Source organism: Carassius auratus, unplaced genomic scaffold (assembly GCF_003368295.1).
Source record: "Carassius auratus strain Wakin unplaced genomic scaffold, ASM336829v1 scaf_tig00007867, whole genome shotgun sequence".
Taxonomy (NCBI): Eukaryota; Metazoa; Chordata; class Actinopteri; order Cypriniformes; family Cyprinidae; genus Carassius; species Carassius auratus.
This window is the reverse complement of record NW_020523885.1, coordinates 1-17,857: the sequence shown is the minus strand read 5'-3', so window position 1 is coordinate 17,857 and position 17,857 is coordinate 1. Positions and strand designations below refer to the sequence as shown.

Below are 17,857 nucleotides of genomic sequence, written 5' to 3'. Positions count from 1 at the left end.
AATTCGAAGTAAATTATGAGTAGCGCGAACTCTGAAGTGAGATAACCCAGGGTTCTGTTTCTGATTCGGTTTAGAATGACCCACTGTTAACTAGTTCAAGTGTGAAAGGACTAAACATGTCTTTATAAGCTCCTTGGGTGAATCTAGGATGGTTACATCATCATTTCCCAGGCTAAGGCCATCAAATCATGTAAATATTTCATAACCTGAAATGAATTTTGAATGAACTGGTCTTTCGTTCCCAATAAACCCAGTGAGACGAGATTATTTGCCCCTGGGAAATGTGCTAAAGACTCTGCATTCATTAACATTCATATCATTAAAAGAGCACTACTTTCGGTGGTAAGGAATGTGACATGACCTGGCTGGAAACACAAATCAACTGATATGGAAGAGTGATGTGGGACAGAAAAATTATAGATACTAAAGAAAGGAAATGAGATGGAGAAGTGAAGTTATGATGGACAGCTCAGTGTTGATCAGCTGTTTAAAAATCTTTTTCTGAGAGCAGCACTCAGAAAATTGTACTGCAAATGAAAATAATGAATGTAAGGAAATCAGACGAGGGTGAGTCTGGACTGAATCACGTACAGCCGGCTATACAACCCCAGCTTTGTGCAGCCATGCATGGTCACTTTAACTCTGTCAACTTGCATTCTATAGAAGAAAGCACGGCTCGGTGAGCACCGACTTCTTCAAATAATTTTATTGGCTGCTTTGTGAGATATAGTTCTAATATGACTTGCATTTCCATTTAATCATTTTGCAGACACTTTTACTCAAAGCAACTTACAATTGACTTCTTACATAACACTGGCAAACCCACAGATACTAGAAAGTATAGTTGCAGATCTATGTTTGTATTTACAGTACAGCAGTGTGCCGAAGCAGATTTGAGCATGCAGTTCCCATCTGTTTTGGTGTTTGTGTGCTGCGAGTGGTGCCTCGCAGGCTCTGATGTCGATGATGGAGTGCAGAAGAAAGGCGGGGCTGACAGCCTGTACCATCACTGGTTGCCATGGAATCAGGGAGGATGTGATTTCTGTGGTTATGGGGACTATTTACAAACCCCTTACATACATTTTGTTTGTTTGTTTTTTTGAATGATGAATGTGTATATGTATCTGTGCTTTAGATTCAGATGTTTGGTGTCTGGCCACAGAAACTGAAATGCATTAGTCATATTTTCTTCTATGTGTCATTAAAGCGCTGAGTCAGGGCATCAGAAGATTCTGGAAACCAGAGCAGGTTAAAAAGACATGTAAGCTCTGTGAGAATCAAATCTTGCGTTGTGTGAGTTTGATTTATGCATATTTCAAAAGCTTGGCTTACTCTGTCTTCCTCTCTGAATCCATAGGGATTTATACATTTGCACACATACAATCATGCACATATGCTGTTAGACGCCTCAATATAGCTCTGGCCCCATCCCACCATGGGGCATCGTCAGAGGCTTTTATTTTACTTAGGTGAAGCTCCTGGTAAAGGAAAACTTGAAAAAAAAAATTGTCAGGCAATTCAGGGACATTTCTAGCCTTTCATAATTAGGCTACTCCATGAAAATTCTTTCCATATTTTTATTCTCATTTATGATACTGTTTTGAATGTTTGAATATAAATGGTTACTGTAGTACAGAGTGTTGCTTATTCACAAGCCAAGCAGTTTCATCCCTGACATACACGTGTTAGTTTGTTTCATACAATGGGCTGTAGGTAAATATCACCTCATTCATTCATATTTTTGTGTCTTATAAAGTGTACCATTACAGTGTGAGAAACCACTGTACACGATTCAGTGTGTGAGTGAACTATCCAAACAAACTGAACTGCAAAATATTTCATACCTCTTTACAAACCCATTTAACTGAAAATATCAATAGTAATTCATCTGTGAATCACTAGCTCTGATTCTAAACAGTTAATAGAAACCAGACATTATTGCTGAAATATTACCAGAGATAATGAATATCAGGTTGGTATGCAGTATTCTCCAGCATCAGCCAAGGATTTATCAGTAAAAGTTTACTGGGTCGCTGGCATTTCACTGGGGCTCAAGCCCTGTAAATAGTGTCTAACCACACACCTAGTGAAAATATGACAAAATATTTTGCCATTTAAAATTTGAAAAGTCTATAAAACTTTTAGACAGATAATTTCAATTTTTCTCCAATTTCCAGCACACCACAAAGAATGTGAGCCATGATGTTTGATTCAGGGACAAATGACTCCTATGAAACGGTTCTTCTCAATGAGTCAAAATGATTCACAAACCAGTCTCAAACTCACTGCCAGTGAAAATATGAGAAAATGTTATATATATATATATATATATATATATATATATATATATATATATATATATATATAAACAAACAAACCACATACACATGCATGCACGGTTTGTGTAATATCACAGCATCTTCCACAAATAGAATCCCAGTCAAACTGGGTAACCAAGGGACACATCTCATAAAACTGTCATTTATAGATTTTTCAGACTCGATGCTCGGCTCATGGTTTGAGCGCTGATGTGCGTATGTGCTCGGCCTTGCACTCATTTCACCCGATCGATCAGTAAACAGAGTTCAAGGATAAGACTGATTCTCTAGAGCAAAAATGACAGCTTAATGACGCCATTCAATCTGATGATTGCCATTCTAAAAAATTTTAACTCTGTGAAACATTAGACCAAAGGAAAGCAGCTGAACTGACACAAAAGGAGCATGCAACAGCCAATTTTTTATAGGAATATAAACAGGAACCCCCTTTTCATTAAACCACAGGGACTGTGGTTTGTAATCATAAGAGGTCCATTCATTACCTTTCTGCTGAAGCCATGTTTACCACTGTGCTGAGATTGAAATATACTGCCATGGATTATCTGACATGACAGGCCAAATTAATGTCTATTAGTAATCATGCACGTAAACCTTTGCCTTGCCCTGTATAATTAATGACAATGAGGTTCATGAGATTTGTAATGGGATAATGAAGTTGAGAGATGAATACAGAGAATAGGATTTGATATAATAAACACATCTCTAACATTATCGATTTAATTATAGCAAATACATGGACTGCAATGTGTTATTTTAAAGAAAAAAAAAACCCAGGCCACTGGATGGTCAGACAATTTTTTAAGTCATATTTTTCAATATGTATCCTACCTCTAGAGGTTGCATTTTTTTAAATATATATTAAAATAAAGATTCATCTGCCTCTGATTTGATTACATTTTTAACTGAGCTTTAAACTAAACTGTTGCATACCCAACCCTTTCAACTCAGGTCTGTTTTTTCAGATCAACATGCCATTCTCAGAGCTGAAGGCTCTTTTCTCATTGACTGGTTTGCTGGCTCATTAGAGGATGTGTTATGCAGCTCTAATCTCTGTCAGGTACAAGCCAATTTTCAGAGCCAGTTATTCTGTGATGAGAACAAGGAGCACTTTTAATGAAAGCCTTCCTCACATATTTCCTGTGAACTTAATCAGCCTAGGCTAATCATAGAACCTGCACCATCTATCCTAACGAACAGTTTAAAAAAAGTTTCGACCTTCTGAAATGATCTTGATTTATGTCAGCTGGCTCTCGGCATGTGCTTCCATCTAAGTCAATAATAATTCAATTCTGTCATTTAACAATATCTTACAGTAACAAAAATGTTTCATGCGAATACTATTTATTATTTAGTAACTTTTGTGACCCCAAGCACTGTCAAAAACATCCTATAGCTGCTCATCAGGGAATATTTTGGTCCATTTTTTTCTGCACAAGCTGTTTCATAAATATTTTGGGATGTCTTGCATATTTTTGGGATGCCTCAAATGGCCTTGAATAGAAATCATGCCACAGCATTTCAATGAGATTGAGGTCAGGACTCTGACCTGACTATTTTTTAGCTAGGACGCGCTGATGGTGATTTATTCCTCTGTTTAGGAACAAACATGTTGCATGACCATTCTTTCTTTAAAGTGTCAGATCATAAACTTCCTGACATTGTTCTGTAAAATTGGAACAATTATATTTTAATAAGTATGCTTGCAGATCCATAAGATTTCTCTCTAGGGTAATTTTCTGAAGGATCCTTTGACATGTCCTTACACTGACCTTTAAAAGGAAAGCCATGGTACCACTGCTGCTGAATATCTTCTATTTGTAATCAATCTCCTTCAGTGGAGGACTGATGGAGCCCCACGTCTTCAGACACCCTCATGTAACCTTTTCCAGACTAATGAGCCTGTACAATTCCTCTTCTGTGGTTCTCCGAGATCTCTTAGGTCATGCCATATTGCACTTTAACAGAATTCAGTGGTAAAGATCAGGTAACCTAAGGTTTCCGTTTCAAGAGGCCTAGAAAGTCACATTTTATATTAATAACTACTTTGATGGATTTAACCTTTTGTTGATATGGATTTGCTAAATATTCTTTCTCGTTTGGTATGTAAGACTATCTTTATTGACTTATGATTTTAGGAAGTGTCATATAGAAATCTAAATAATTTCAAAGGTTTTCTCAACATTTTTATCAAACTGTTAATGGAGAGAAAAGTTAATGAGGAAGATATAAACAAACAACAAAAACAAAAGAAAACAACTAATAAAATAAAAATGATGAACAGAAAATTTATTAATAAAAAATACATTAAAAAAATAAATGTCTTAATCCATTAATAAAAATAATTGCAGTAATTTAAGGTAATATATCACTTGATGATACTGAAAATAAAATGCAATATTCAGACGTCTAGATTTATTAAATCCATTTGCCAAGTTCTGTAAGAAAAAAAGATCCCTGGAGAAATCTTTTGGTTTATATGTATGTGTCACTGAAATCACTGAAATCACTGTATTGAACAAAAAGGGTTCAGGTGACCAGTATACTTGAAGAAGATTCTGATATAGTATGATTAAAAAACCTGAATACTTTTATTTTTTCACTTCAGTGCACACCACAGGCATGACCTTCGGATGCTGCCAAGCCCAAATTTCATTGTTTCACGTCTGAACAAATACTGACACCTGGTGGCAATAATTACATTCAATATTTGAAGAAAAAATAAATAATAAACATTAAATAATAATATATAAATTTCACTTATAAAACACAAAACTGTAAATCGAAATACTGATATACTAGTATCTTTCTTAATAACACAATATTTGTATATGTATATGGCAGTAACAATGTCATTTCCTGTCCCTCTAAATATGGTATTGCATGGTTGGAACGTTCATCCCAGGCTTTTATGAAGCACAATGCACCACAAGCACCAAAGTCTTACTACCTCTTTGTACTGAAGCCCTCTGGGTCCCAAACTTGTCTGGGCTGTCTGGCGGAGAAGTAGCATCATATGACCCCATAGGGATACAGTCCCGTTGAGCACCGCCTTCTTCTGTATGAAGGGTGAGATGGGCTGGAGGTTCTGGCCCACATCTTACTAAAGCTATAAAGCACCTGTAAAACTGGCAGTAAATATAGATTTGACAGTAACACTGTTCTATAAGAATAATTTGGATACAAATATTATTATGAGAAACACATACCTGATTATTGAACAGAACATATATGATGGGGTTTAGAACAGTGCTGCTCTTTGCTAGTATGGATGACACGACGCTGGCTGTGGGGCTGACAACACCGACGCTGAATGTGCCAAGCAATGCCATGACCCCGTACGGCATCCAGCAGAGCAGGTAACAGGACACCATGGAAACCACCATCACCAGCACGTGCGTTTCCCTCCTCTGTGCAGCTGTCTGATTGATCTTAGCAACCTGTGAGATGAGGAGACACACTTTGAGGTTTGCTTTTCAAAAAATAACTGCAACCAGGCTGGATTGGAACACCATATTGAGAATGTACCCACTCTCAGGCCATCCAAGATGTAGGTCAATTTGTTTCAACTTTGGAACAGATTTACATCACTTGCTCACCAATGGATCCTGTGCAGTGAATGGGTGCCGTCAGAATGAGAGTCCAAACAGCTGATAAAAACGTCACAATAATTCACATGTAATCCACACAACTCCAGTCGATAAATTAACAATATTTGAAGTAAAAAGATGCCTGTTTGTAAACAAATGTGATGCTAAATTTCTCTAAATCTGTTCTGATGGCCTGAGGGTGCATAAATATTCATATTTGTTTTTTTGCATTTGTTGAGACAAGACCTACGAAAATCTGCACATTTACATACTAAAATGCCCAAATCTGAATCTGCTGTATATATAATTCACAGAAGCCATACATAATGATGACAATGATTGTGTGAAAGACTTTGGTTCCAGACAGTGGCTTAAAAATGGCTTAATTTATGGCGAACTAACGTTTGGCTAGAAAGATTGATGAGCCTTACTAGAAAAGACCTCTTTAATCAAAATAATTGCTTCTACTCCCTCTCTCTCTCTCTTTGAACCTTTTCCTCTTTCACTCTTCCCTCACCCCATGAATGGCAATGAGGATCTTCCCGTAGCAGTAGACCATCAGAAGAAGAGGCAGCAGCAGACAAAAGACAAAGAGGCAGATGACGTAAGATCGTGTTTCCGGGGAGGGCTCGTTCCACTGGACTGAACAGGTGGTGCCGGGACCCTCAAGACCATAGCTGCTCCAGCCGAAGAGTGGCGGCACTGTCCACATGAGAGAGTACAGCCAGCAGCCCGTGATGAAGAGCCAGGCCTTCCTATAGTCAGACACATCTGCTTTTGAACAGCAGAGGATGGTGCTGTAGCGCTCGTAAGACAGCACAGCAAGGGATACCAGTGAAACAATGCCTGTTGATATTGGATAAAAAGACAAATAAATTATATGTTCATCAACTATTTTTTTTTTAATTGTTGTTTGTTTTATAGTGCACATTACTTTACTTAATGTAAAAAAACCTTTAACTTCACATTAGATAAAATGGCTATTTGACAGGTTGGTAAATTTCACTAAAGCCCCTTTCACACTGCCATTCCGGCAAATACACGGGTAAAGTGTTCCGGCAATTGTTCTCGGGTCGCCGCTAGATTTTGCACTTTCACACTGCCACTGATTACCCGGGATATGTGCGTGGTTTCACCAGGGGGGCAGGTTTTCATATTTCTTGAAGCAGCCCTGGGCACCGCCATTGGCTAGCAGACCCCCACCTACTGTTAGCATTCCATTGACTCCCATTCATTTTGGCGTCACTTTGACAGCAAATAACTTTACATCTGAGACGTTTAAAGACTCCATTTGTCCACTGATTATTTCTAAAGAAACACGACAATGTATAAAAGGCTCCATTCCCTTGTATCTTACGTTATGGTCCTGTAGAAGCAGTTTTTGTAAAAAAATAAATAAAATAGGCTAACGATTGCATCATAACCAGCGACTATCTGTCGCACAGTAGAGAAATTACCATATGGACAGGAGGAGAAGCTCGCAGGCAATCTTTTACTGTCTATGAGGCAATCGGGGGACGCGGAGGCATGAAGTCAAGGGAGATAATTAATCAGAATACTTACCAAAATTTGCTCCTGTTCACGATCGCCTTCTCTGGAAGATTAAGTGGGTGATTCAGATTTCTCTTGGCACAGCGGTTAGAAGACTTACAGGTTGCTCACGTGACATCTACGTCATCAAGCTCAGTTTGAGTCTGCGCAGTACGCCCGACCCCCAGGAATTAAGTGCTTCTAACTGACTTCACTTGTCTACGTTGAATACAATGGGGTCGCTGTGTCCATTTCTTTTACTGTCTATGGCTTTCACACACAACCCTTAAAGATCCCGTAATGACACGTGACATCAGGGCGTGACGTGTAATGTACTGTACGAGTCGAAAACTTTAGGCACATTATACAGTACTTTCACTGAAGCAAGCTAACGACCTCGGCGTTAACGCGGAGGAACTATCTGATCTCTGCTTCATTACAGTTTGCACATATTTTTTTTGTCGCGAACGTTGATCTTTCTTCAAAACAGCCAGTAAAAGAGTCGCGCGATCATCACTTCAACACGGCATTAGATCTGGCTTTTGTTCACACAGCGCTCGTCCCGGGTTGAACTCGGCAATGTTACTAGGTCGGGTTCAGTGCCGGAATCAATCACGGGACGTGTTTGCTTTCACACAGAAGGCGACCCGGCAATGTTCCGGGTCCGACATGCAGTGTGAAAAGGGCTTAAGAAATCAAGAAGTATTTGTACACTTAACTACGTAACATCCTGAGAACATTTCTGCATATTTTCATGGAATTTCCCCCAGCAATAATCAACAATAATAAATAAACCAAATGTATTTTTTACCTTGGTAACCCTAGTTTATCCCCAAAATTTTTTAACAACCATTATTAGACTATTTACAAAAGTATTACACATCTAGGGGCAATTGTAACATTGATATGATTTCACTAATTAGGACAAGACTATAATTAAATGCAAGTTAAATGCATTAGGTCAGTGTTACAATTGCTCCCTTGGTTACTGATTGTAACAGTGTTTGGGGGCAATTTGAACACTGAAAAATTAGTCGTATCCTACGATCCTACGCCGAATTTTCTGTCTACGTTCGTTTCGAAAATGGCCCCAATAACATGGTGCACTTTCGGATTACATTTTTTTTTGCAGGATGTTTTCATTCACTTAGAGTTGTGTTACACACTGCATGTAAGGTAATTTTCAAAAATCCATAATAGGGGAGCACTTTTAAAAAGCATAATAGGCTACTCTGAAACTAATGAATCCACGTGACACAGACGTGATCCACGAGTTAACAGCTTTTGAAATAGACCCAAACCAGTTAATGTTGCTTGTTTTCTATAACGTCCAGTTAAAGGTAATCACATTGTGTAATCAGTAGAACATATTAATATATTGGATATAAGCTTACCGAACAGCGCGTTGGCAAAGCCATACCACCTGCAGCCATGAACTCCCGTCAGCCACCGGCCGTGCACAGACGCGGCGAAACTTAAAGGTGTGCCAAAAATACAAACGAGCATGTCGCTCACACTGATGTTCAGCAGTATTAAGTTGATCGGAGTCCTCAGGACATGAAAGCGGGCGAAGACCAAAAGAACAAGAAAGTTATTTAGGAAACCGAAAATTAAGATAATTCCCAAACACACTGCCACTACAGTGTATCCCGTGCGGCTGAACCCGGGCTGATCTACAGGAGTCAGGTCGAGCTGACTGCCGTTCTCTAAGGACTCTCTGAGGAACATAAAACAGCGGACAGTAACCATAGTAGGCTGAAAAGCGCACACCCGTACTCTGTAACGCAGAAGATGAAGAAAGATAAAGTTAGTTTGACTCTCAGGTTGTTTAAATACCATATATAATAGACCCACAGACCCGGTTCACTGTCGCCCCCACCTCAGCTGAACGCGACCCTCCCCGTGTTCAATCAGAATGAACGCACCAACTTAATCACGCTTATCTCATAGACAATATGGCAAGCCATTTGAAAATATGTATTACATCATTTTATTATAAAATATATTATTATATCATATTGTTTTAATTATTAGTAAAAATGCAGTAGTGACTAGGTCTTTTATAGTTGAATGAAAAAAAAAATAGGCCTATATATAATAATTGAACTATAAATAGCCATTCTAATATTACATGCATATAATTTGCCTTTAAACTGTCGCTTCTGGTCAAAATACTAATCATGTATAATAACAACTTCCTGTAGGCCTACCTGTAATATAACATAACTACCAGATTATTAACTTTTAGTCAGTGAAAATAAAATAACTAGTCACTACTGTATTTTAATAAATATAAGTGATATAAAAGTAGTTATTAGTTAAAGGAATAAAAATGAAAGTAGCATGCCACGAAACCCATATGCAATTTAATGAGGTGGAGTGTCTTTAGCTATTTTGTCTAGAAAGGAATTATTAATAAAGACTGACATATTAGAATATCTCACACATCTCCAGAGGATTCAGACATTGTTTGAAGATTGGAAATATGTGGCTCCAATGTCCATTTAATAGTGAAGTGAAATGAGGTGTGGCCGAGTATAGTGACCCATATTCGGAATTTGTGCTCTGGATTTAATCTCCGAATGCACACACACACACACACACACACACACACACACTGTGAACACACCCCAGGAGTGGTGGACAGCCATGTGCTGCGGCGCCCGGGGAGCAGTTGGGGGTTCGGTGTCTTGCCTCAGTCGTGCAACAAAGTGGGTGTGCATATTGTTTCTCATGGTTGTTCCGCAAATGTGCTGAATATCACACATGACAGATTTAGACTGAATGTGCCCCTGTTGTCCTCTTGTTTTGGCATCAACCTGATTTATTTACTCCACAAGAGAACAGGAAAATTAGGGCAGATGGGAGAGAACTTAAAATGTGCCAAGGCATCAATAATCAAATAGTGAGCTTGCTAAAAAGACAAGTTCTACCATCTGGTCCAGTATAATCTACTACTTTTTGCTGTGATCTAGAGATGAGAAGTGCATTCAACATTATTCAGTCAGCCATAAAACTGTCCTTGTATTTGCTTTCTTAATCCAAGTTTCTGTGTTCATAATTACATTGCAGCCTGCACACTGAATATCCAGTTCCACTCAGACTTCGAGTGACGTAAAATTATTTAAGTAAATGTGAAGTTTAACCAAATGAAAATATATTTTTATCACTCTCCCAAACTGTAATTAGCAGTAATACACATTTTTGGGTGGAAGTATTAGTCCATTGGACGCATGGTTGAGTCTTTATCCTCAAATAAATGTCCCCTTTAAATAAAAATCAATGCTTTGAGCAGTAGATGCAGAGAGCAGACTTTTTTTCTTTATATTTTTGTAATGGTCTTTTTACATTTTACAAATGCCCCGCTCTTACGGGGAAAAAGGGAAAGTTTATAACTGCAGACCTGAAGAAAATCAAATGTCTAAATGTGTAAAGTATGAACAAAAGGATCATTTTCATGTAGGATTTATTAAACAGGTCACCTGTGTATTCATACTGAAAATAGACTATACTATTCTTGAGAATAATTGAGGAAATTCATCATAATTGTGCAAAGCCTTTAGCTGTTCTGTCATACTCGTACATCAAAAGTGAAGGTTTGTGACAGGGAAATACATCACAGCTTGAGGGGGAAAGTGTAAAGCAAGTTTTGCAAACAAGTTTTTAAAGAAGAAGTCCAATAATATTTGCACGATTTCAGAAACATTTATTTTTGGTTTGCTCATGTCAGTTCACTTTTGCCATTGCATTAGCTTTACTTGGCCTTCTGTGTAACCTGACTTAGAGAGTTGACACTGCTTGAAGTTTTTTTTTTTCATCCCCAAGGTATGGGCAACTTTTAAGAGAGAAAGTTTAACTAAAAATAACTATATAGAATATATTTTCCTGACAAATGACTATAGTTTTTGAATTGCTATAGTAATAATATTAACTTTCAAAATACAGAATAATATACACAAAGAAAGTTTGGTAAAACTATAATTGTATTACAAATCATATAAATAGACTTTACTTCCTCATTCACCCATTAAATAGCTACGAGAAGTAAATTATTTTCAATCAGGTATTCTACTACAAGATCCTTCACATGCTCATGGCTAAAATAAGCAATTAATCGCCATTCATCTCTGAGGAATGTTTGATACCATGAATATAATGGTTTGAATCACTATGCCAGATGTTCTAAAAGCAAAGAATTCTTAAGCTTATAATAATGTAAACACAGGCAGTCCTTTGCTGAAAATATATTTTCATCACAGAGCCAGAAATCACTTCTTCAATACCAGTACAAATCCTTAGTTATTTCTGAGACAGGCACACCTGAAAAACACAAGATGATCACAAATCAATAACTTATCACCACATTCACAAACCCTTATTTTATGTACTGCAATTAGAACAGAATAGAATTGACCAATTCACATTATTCATAAAACAGCAGACGAAAAGTACCCAGATGTACTTGGTTTAAAGGGATACTACACCCAAAAATGTAAATTCTGTCATCATTTATTCACCCTTAAGTTGTTCCAAACCTGTATGAATTAATTTCTTCTACTGAACACAAAATAAGTTATTTTCAAAAATGTGGCTAACTAAAGAGTTTTTGGTCCCCACCGACCATAGAATAGTTTTTGTTTCCATACTATAGAAATCAATGGGGGCCAGCCACTCCTGTGATTACCCACATTCTTCAAAATATATTCTTTAATGTGCAACAGAAGAAAACTCATACAGGTTTGAATAACTTGAGGATGAGTAAACGATGACAGAATGTTCATTTGTGGGTTAACTATCCCTTTAAATAGATTAATTCATACTATATAAAACATATTTTTTTAACAGTCACAAAGTACTTAATTACTCAAAGGAGCACCTTAGGTGCATCCCAATGTGTGTAATTTGCACTGTTCTATGCCATTTTGTAGTATAAATAGTGTATTTATTGCATTTAAGTAGCCGACCATAGCATTATAATTACAATACCATAACAATAATTACTAGCTGACTGTTCATTATATTTCTTATTTAACAATTGATTTCCTGTGCACTTGCATTAGATTCATTTGTGAGCAAACAGTTAGCAATGGCATACCTGAATCTAGGCTGATCCTGCTTCCATCCTTAAAGGCTGTCCCAGAATTCCACTCTGGTCTGGTATCTGATTTTGAGTAGGGCGAGATCATGATGCCCCCTGTTGGCCGATCCATTTGTAGCAGGTTCAGGTAAGAGTTGGCACTGCTCTCAGCAGCCATGGGCTGTTGGTAGATTATATGAGGCAGTTCGAAGGCCGTGCCCTGTCTGGATGGGCATGGCCAGAGGGATGAGGATGATGATGATGATAGTACTGAGGGATTCACAATAACTCCCTGGGATGGAGGTGTAGGTTCCATGGACGTCAACTGGGTCAGCTTTGAAGAACCGGAAGTGTGTGTGGACTTAGGCCATGTTAGACCAGAAGAAGCCCATGATGATGATGATGGTACATCTGGGAAAAGAAATGTATTAGACACAAACAGACACATAGATGTATGGATAGATAGATAGATAGATAGACAGACGGATTAACGCACCAGCTTTGGGAGTCCTATTGCTGTCCTTGGCTTTAGTACTGAGGTCTTTTGGTGTGGTTGCTTTATTCAGGGCACGGAAAAGTGCTCATCCACTGCAGTGTTGATGTCACCTTGATAGTATGTAAAGAGCTGAGGAGGATCTTTACAGTCCTCCGAGCGCTTTAACACTCTGTTCTCCATCATCCTGATTTAGGAATACAACATGGATGGATTATTTTACAAAACAGGTTCCATTTGGGTCCCCTATTTGAAATGAAAACTATGAAAGAGACTTGTTCCTCACATCACATAACACTATATGGAATGCAAAAACTTTGAAGCACGGTATCTCGTAACTGCTCAGAATGCAGATAAAACCTTATAATTCCAAGGTGACAAATTTACTGTCCTATACATTAAAAATAGGAAACACTGTCATTACACCATTCTTTCTAGGAGTGAACTCTCTAAAGATGTTAAAGTTACCCTAATACAATGATTCTGTACAAGAAACTAAAAAATTTTTCCAAGCATTTTGTAATTTCATAGCTTTGAGTACAAGGATTTTCATGTTCAATTAAACAAAAAAATTAGGTTTCCACAAAAATATTAAGCAGCACAATTGTTTTCTACATGGAAAGATTTCTGAAAGATGTGACACTGAAGAGCCGAGCAAATGACTGCTGAAAATAATCTACATTTTGAAATATATTACAATAGAAAACTGAAATCTTAAATTGAATTGTATATATTTCACAATACGTGTAGCCTCTGTGAGCATAATATACTTCTTTAACGATATTAAACATACCAACCTCAAAGTTTAAAAAGTAGTGCACATTACACTATATATGAATCTATCTGAAGATGGCACCGTGCAGTTTATTAATATTTAAACATTAATTTGATAGAATATTTAAACTTCAGCCATCAAAACTATTACTAATTATTTCATATAAATTAGCTCTTTATTTATTCTAGAATTAAACATACAACAACAAAAAACACAGGTAAAAGCTATTAAAAACGAAATGGTAACGAGCTATACAGTTCCTACTTCTACTTCAATTATTAATTTCTCAATTGAAACAGGGCTTTAAATGCATTCGCAAATAAATCAAAACCCCAAACTGCTTACCGAACTGAATCCAGCCAACTTTCAGCCACCGATCATACTAAAACAAAATGAATATACTACGTGCAGGAGGTGCTCTTCTTTACATGTTCGCTGAAAAATGCAGCCGAGCGAGTTGAACAAGGACTCTCGAAACAGATAAAATCACAGCTGTCATTAGACTTACATGGAACTACACTTAAGGAAACTACTTGTTTTTTTCCCCCCTTATAAACCAAAGATCTTGTCAGAGAGAGAAGATACAAATAAACATCTTTTTCATGAAACAAGAAACAATGATGAAGTCACAGAATATCTGTATATATTTTTACTACAAAACTATTAACAGATGTTCAAACTGATTCAGACAATGACACACATTAACATAAAAATCACACAAATTACTATTTACTGTCAAATTTCCATTACTGTCCTTATTTTGATATGGTGGAAATGCACAGACATATCATGGGAATAAACAATTAAAAAGGAAGCATTGTATATTAGTATGAAGATGTTTTAGCAAGAGACATTAAAAGAGTCCTATGCTTCCTGATCACTTCCTGCTAAACTGCTATCGGTGGACGCTAATCCTCCTTCCTCTACCTCGTCCTCCTCCTCCTCATCTTCCCCTCTTTTGGTTTTGCAGTACTTTCGTCTGTATGTTCCTCTTGTCGAGTCTGTTCTGCTGCTTCTTGAGTGCTGGGATTCTGTTGTTCAGCTGCTTCTGAAGAGTCTGCCTTAGCTTTGGCAGATGCACTCTCATCAGTCAGAAAAGAGGACCAGGTTTTCAGTCTCTCTTCTCGTTCTCGTGAGGTTTCCTCAACCTGGGATTCCAGAACCAAAATGTGAGACAAAGAAAAACAAGCAATAGAGAATACAGAAATGATTCAGTTATTTTAGTTAATTTTGCTCAGGTTGTTATTCTGGTCTTTTTTTTTTTATATATACAGTTGGTATTGAAAAGAATCACTCCGCTTTAAAATCATCACATTTTGTTGCCTTACAGCCTCAAAGGAATGGACACAGTTTCTGTTTTATCCAATTGTATTTACTCAGTGCAACTTATAACATCCAAGTGAAAGATAGAACACTAATGAGTCATTGAGTTGAAAAATACCATCAACCCCTTTTGTCAGTATTTTGTTGAACCATCTTTTGCTGTAATTACTGCCTTCAGTCTGTTGGGACATGTCTCTACTAACTTTGCAAATCTAGACTTTGCTCAAGTTCGGTTCAATCTGATGCTGACCATTTATGGACTGCAGTCTAAGTCCATAAGTCCACAGATTTTCAGTGGATTTAAGTCATTTCAACCCTTTACGCACACCTTGGCAATATAATCAGCATTGGCTAGTATAGTTTTTAGTTTATTAACCAGGACCACTATTTTACACACACACACACACACTTCTAAATAAACTCCATTTTCTTTTTACAGGAAATTACAAAAAAAAAATAGTTTACATGTAGCTTGTCGATTCACTGTGGTATGTAAGACTCTCACTCTCTCTTTTTGCATGTGTGAGAAAAAGCGGTATTAGAAAAAGTGAAGGCGAGTCGTGCACCATCACTGTAGACTGGCATAAAAACAGGCCATCATGCTAGAGTTTACAGTGCGGCAAATACAGGTACGCTGAGTGAAATAGTACGGATCGCTTGATGGAGAATGATGCTCTAAAGCACTCAGAGTTCAGAGTCAGAGTGTTCTCATGCTAAGCTTGCACACAAACACAAACATTGGCGAGTAAAATTTATTAGCCAATGGTTGACAATATACATCATGGGCATCCCAAATCATGTACTTTTGCACTCTTCTATGAGGTTTTTTCTATCAGACTCTGATTATGAATGACAAAATAACCTTATATAATTCATACACTACATGGTTGAGTACATAGTGTATACTAGTGCATCATTTGCAGCTATTATTTAGTCACCCAGAGTGAAGATTTACTTGCAATGTAGAGGGTTGCATATTCCAGTGATTGTTTTTTTTTATTTTTATTTCTCTGACATGTTGGTGTCTTTCTTTTGGAACTGTAATTACAGCTACAGTATATACAACAAAAAGTCTTTATTTCAAGATACAAAGCAACAAAATCTGATCATTTTAAAGGGGAATGATTCCTTTCTATACTCACTGTATACCTCTATAGAAACATTTTATTATTTCAGCTTTAGTTTGAGCAGTTTTAGTAAAGTTAAACTAAATAAAAATGAGAAATGTTGCCTTGGCAACTGACTGGAACGAAATAAGTTACTTTTTTAAATTCAAAAATGCTTTTTCTACCATGGTTTTAGTTTTTGTTAATGATCCTGAAATTGACACTATTAACTTACTTAATATACATCTCTGGTCTAAATATGCAAAAATATATTTGTTTACACAATGTAATAACTTTCCTTTTCTGATGACATCATAAAGGCCATGCAATGACGCATTTGGTTTTGTCTGTACAGTAACACGCTTCATATGATTCAGCAAATACCTAATGAATAAACTAGTCCCTCTCTACTTTTTCTCTCTTCAAACATCCTTTTTCATTCAGACAATATAAAATGGAGGAAGTAAAATGGGTTGCAAATAGCAATTCATCATGGCTTTAAATAGACCAAGTATTTTACCTGGTAGTCAGTTACACCATCCCACAGCTCCGCTGACAGTTTCCTCCCACCAAACCAGCGTCCATTCAGAGCCATCTGACACATGTCCGCCTCCTCAGGTTCCTTAAAAGCCACGGATGCCACTCCATCAGGGTGCCTCTGATTTTCATGGAAAACGCAAAGAGTATAGTGTTAGGAATGGCAGAAAGAGAGGCATTTGAATGATTACGGACTTCAAATTTTGAAAAGCTGTTTTCTAATAATTGTGAACAGGAGTAAAAGAGGACTTACATCAAAAACGATGACCTTCTTCACTTGGCCGAATTTCTCACATTCTGTCCGTAGATCATCTCTGTACTCATTCAGAACCAAAGGGTCCTCCTGCACGAGACATAGCGTGCAGCTCTTCAACACATTATCACTCAACATTTGCCTTAATTTATGTTACTCATTATTTAAAAAAAACTTTATTATTAAACTTTTCAGTTTACTTTGTTGGAAAATATAAATTGTGCCTAAATGGTACTAAAATACCTTTTATAATTATATAAATATTTCTTAAAAATAAGCCTTACTAATGCTAAACTTCTGAACGATAGAGCTGTATTATTTATAGTTGCGGCACATACATAGTTTTAGTTCAATTTAAGTATCAGTCTCATTCATTAAACACAATAAATCGTCACAGAAATCATGACGATGCTTGTATTGCAGATCCACGCCTGCATTTCGACTACCGTCTGACCCTTTAGGTTACACCTACTTCAGGAATGCAGACAGACCCGCTCCGCTGTGAGATGTTCAACGCTGTCAGAGAAACTACATGCCGTGGCTCTAAACTGTTGCTAATCAACAGCATTACTGTAATTAACTTCATACATCATAAAATACCAGTTTAAGGCTGGTGGAGTTATAGAGCTGTAAAATGAAATTCTGTAGGTCTGGTTTCGGCTGCAGCAAAACATTTGACAAAAGCTCTGTCAGGAGGTACTTTTCATACAGACAGCAATCAATGTAAAGTGTTCTTCTTTTCACGAACATCTGTAGTATGTTCCAGTGTATTTGTGGGTGTGTCTGAGTGATTTGTGATTAATTCTTGCCTCAAAGTCACTGGGATGAAACATGTTT

The 17,857-nt window shown here is 37.2% G+C and overlaps 2 protein-coding genes and 1 long non-coding RNA gene across 4 annotated transcripts; all 3 read right to left on the bottom strand.

Annotated features, from left to right (window-relative positions):
- Positions 1 to 5,235: 5,235 nt before the first annotated feature.
- LOC113071713 (pinopsin-like) lies at positions 5,236 to 9,322 on the bottom strand. Of its 2 annotated transcripts, none has more exons than XM_026245000.1 (4): positions 8,851 to 9,322; positions 6,444 to 6,772; positions 5,546 to 5,776; positions 5,236 to 5,464 (listed from the first exon to the last, which is right to left on the bottom strand). In XM_026245000.1, exons 1-4 carry the CDS (start codon positions 9,293 to 9,295, stop codon positions 5,246 to 5,248), a joined length of 1,224 nt encoding a protein of 407 aa, XP_026100785.1. In that variant the 5' UTR covers positions 9,296 to 9,322; the 3' UTR covers positions 5,236 to 5,245. The 2 variants fall into 2 exon arrangements, with proteins under 2 accessions (XP_026100785.1, XP_026100786.1); XM_026245001.1 differs by having other exon boundaries at positions 5,279 to 5,456.
- A 1,825-nt stretch (positions 9,323 to 11,147) lies between these two features.
- On the bottom strand, positions 11,148 to 14,576 carry LOC113071714 (uncharacterized). The gene is made up of 4 exons (XR_003280226.1): positions 14,147 to 14,576; positions 13,030 to 13,213; positions 12,552 to 12,944; positions 11,148 to 11,776 (listed from the first exon to the last, which is right to left on the bottom strand). It is a non-coding gene; the product is annotated as an uncharacterized LOC113071714 (long non-coding RNA).
- Positions 14,577 to 14,724: 148 nt separating this feature from the next.
- Positions 14,725 to 17,851, bottom strand: LOC113071715 (HIV Tat-specific factor 1-like). The gene is made up of 4 exons (XM_026245002.1): positions 17,830 to 17,851; positions 17,021 to 17,110; positions 16,751 to 16,888; positions 14,725 to 14,949 (listed from the first exon to the last, which is right to left on the bottom strand). The coding sequence occupies exons 3-4, from the start codon at positions 16,832 to 16,834 to the stop codon at positions 14,725 to 14,727; spliced, it is 309 nt and encodes a 102-aa protein (XP_026100787.1). The 5' UTR covers positions 16,835 to 16,888; positions 17,021 to 17,110; positions 17,830 to 17,851.
- Positions 17,852 to 17,857: the final 6 nt, after the last annotated feature.

Bases quoted from the DNA above. Each gene is read 5' to 3' on its own strand.
- LOC113071713 (XM_026245000.1), bottom strand. From the start codon at position 9,295: ATGGTATTTAAACAACCTGAGAGTCAAACTAACTTTATCTTTCTTCAT. The intron at 6,773-8,850 runs GTAAGCTTATAT...CAATATCAACAG, and splicing joins CTTTGCCAACGCGCTGTTCG to GCATTGTTTCACTGGTATCC. The intron at 5,777-6,443 runs GTGAGGGAAGAG...CTCATCTCACAG, and splicing joins TCCTCATTGCCATTCATGGG to GTTGCTAAGATCAATCAGAC.
- LOC113071715 (XM_026245002.1), bottom strand. From the start codon at position 16,834: ATGTGTCAGATGGCTCTGAATGGACGCTGGTTTGGTGGGAGGAAACTG. The intron at 14,950-16,750 runs GTAAAATACTTG...CTGGAATCCCAG, and splicing joins ATGGTGTAACTGACTACCAG to GTTGAGGAAACCTCACGAGA.